General features: G+C 33.2%; 1 protein-coding gene across 1 annotated transcript in view; it reads right to left on the bottom strand.

Annotated features, from left to right (window-relative positions):
• The window catches only part of LOC105624494 (extensin-like), a 3,162-nt gene extending 1,752 nt beyond the window's left edge, over positions 1 to 1,410 (bottom strand). Inside the window, exons 1-3 of the mRNA XM_012205853.1 lie at positions 1,402 to 1,410; positions 748 to 896; positions 17 to 331 (exon numbers count right to left, since the gene is read on the bottom strand). Of these exons, the coding sequence (XP_012061243.1) occupies positions 17 to 331; positions 748 to 896; positions 1,402 to 1,410 (473 nt within the window). The remainder of the gene's footprint in view (positions 1 to 16; positions 332 to 747; positions 897 to 1,401) is intronic.
• Between the last annotated feature and the right edge of the window lie 137 nt (positions 1,411 to 1,547).

Raw genomic sequence — 1,547 nt, 5'->3', positions numbered from 1 at the left:
TGGTGTTGTTCTAGGCGGTATCGGGAATGGAGTTCTCGGGGTTGTATATGTATATCCTTGTGTCACCACATATGTTGATGTTCTTGGTGGTGGCGGTGGAGTTCTTGGTGGTGTCGGTGGCGGTGACGGTGGCGTTCTTGGCGGCGTTGGTTTAGGCGTTGGGAATGGAGTCTTCGGAGTTGTATACGTATATCCTTGTGTCACATATGTTGTTCTTGGTGGTGATGGTGGAGTTCTTACCGTTGTCTGAACTCTTGGAGTTGTATAAGTATATGGTGTTAATGTCACCGTAGTTGGCCTAAATGTTATTATGCTTGTCCGTGATGTCACTCTGTCAACGTAATCATAGATATGTGTTTGATGAGAAATTATTAATTATTATTACATAAATATAGCTTGGTCACAAATAAAACTTTTTAAAGAAAAATCTAATCAGATTGATAGAGATCAGATTGATAGAGAGATTAGAGGAAAGTTCTCGATATCATACTATCTTGTTTCTGGATATTTCTTAAAAATAAAACTATAGAAACATAATTACAAATAAGAAAAATGTTTTCTATCAGATAATATAATAATTATTATAATATTGTGTCAAATTTGAAATAATTAATTTTTTTATAATTTAAACAATAAAATAAAGGATGTGTCTTTAAAAGATCTATGTAGCGGCGATTTTCCTCTATATATGAATCAAAAGTGATATTTATAAGTATTTTTAGGATTTTCAGATTTTTTAATACTTACGGAGGGGGTAAAGTAAAAGGTTTAGAGGGTGGCTCATAGACATAACCCTGGAACTGTGGGCTGTTTTCTATTGCACGTTTACTTCTCTTTGCATCTGTATGACACGTGGAGAGCACGGTCACTAGAATGACCGCCCACAGTAGCTTCCACTGTAACATAATTTTTATTAAAATTTTATAGACACAGTACAAATCAAGCATACTGTTACGAAACCTGTACTGTTACCAAATGAATTACGGTAGCTCGTAAATGAGAAAGAGAGAAAAAACATAATTCAGTTTATTTTTATTTTCTATTAGAAGATAATTCTCTATCTGTTAAAGAGAGAAAAAAGATTTGAGTTGTTTCCTCTCTCACACATACGACATATTCGATGTATTTATTATGTCTATGATAAAAACTAACTTGATTATGTTTACATGTATATTTGATTAACGATAACTATCATTAGAAATATTTTTTGTATTAAAGCTTCCTAGGTAATTATTGCCAAGAATCATTGATAAAAAAAGTAAATAAAAATCACTTTATTTACTCTTTCCCGTAGTAATTAGTCAAGCGTTCACGTATGCAATCGTAATATATATATATATCATAATGTATCGAAGATCCTCTCCGTGGGATAATCTCACGCTTCACCAACGGTAATCTTACATAACGCATCTCGGCCACAAGGTGCTATGTAATATGACGATAATGATCGTGAAAGGTTTGCGAGCATAGAATATAGTGTATTGTTTTTTCATTGATTAATTTGATGATGCAGATAGTGCCATTTGCTACAATTATGCATGCATCTC

The sequence above is a fragment of the Atta cephalotes genome (genome assembly GCF_000143395.1).
Source record: "Atta cephalotes unplaced genomic scaffold scaffold00080, whole genome shotgun sequence".
NCBI lineage: Eukaryota > Metazoa > Arthropoda > Insecta > Hymenoptera > Formicidae > Atta > Atta cephalotes.
This window is presented reverse-complemented; position numbering and strand designations above follow the sequence as displayed.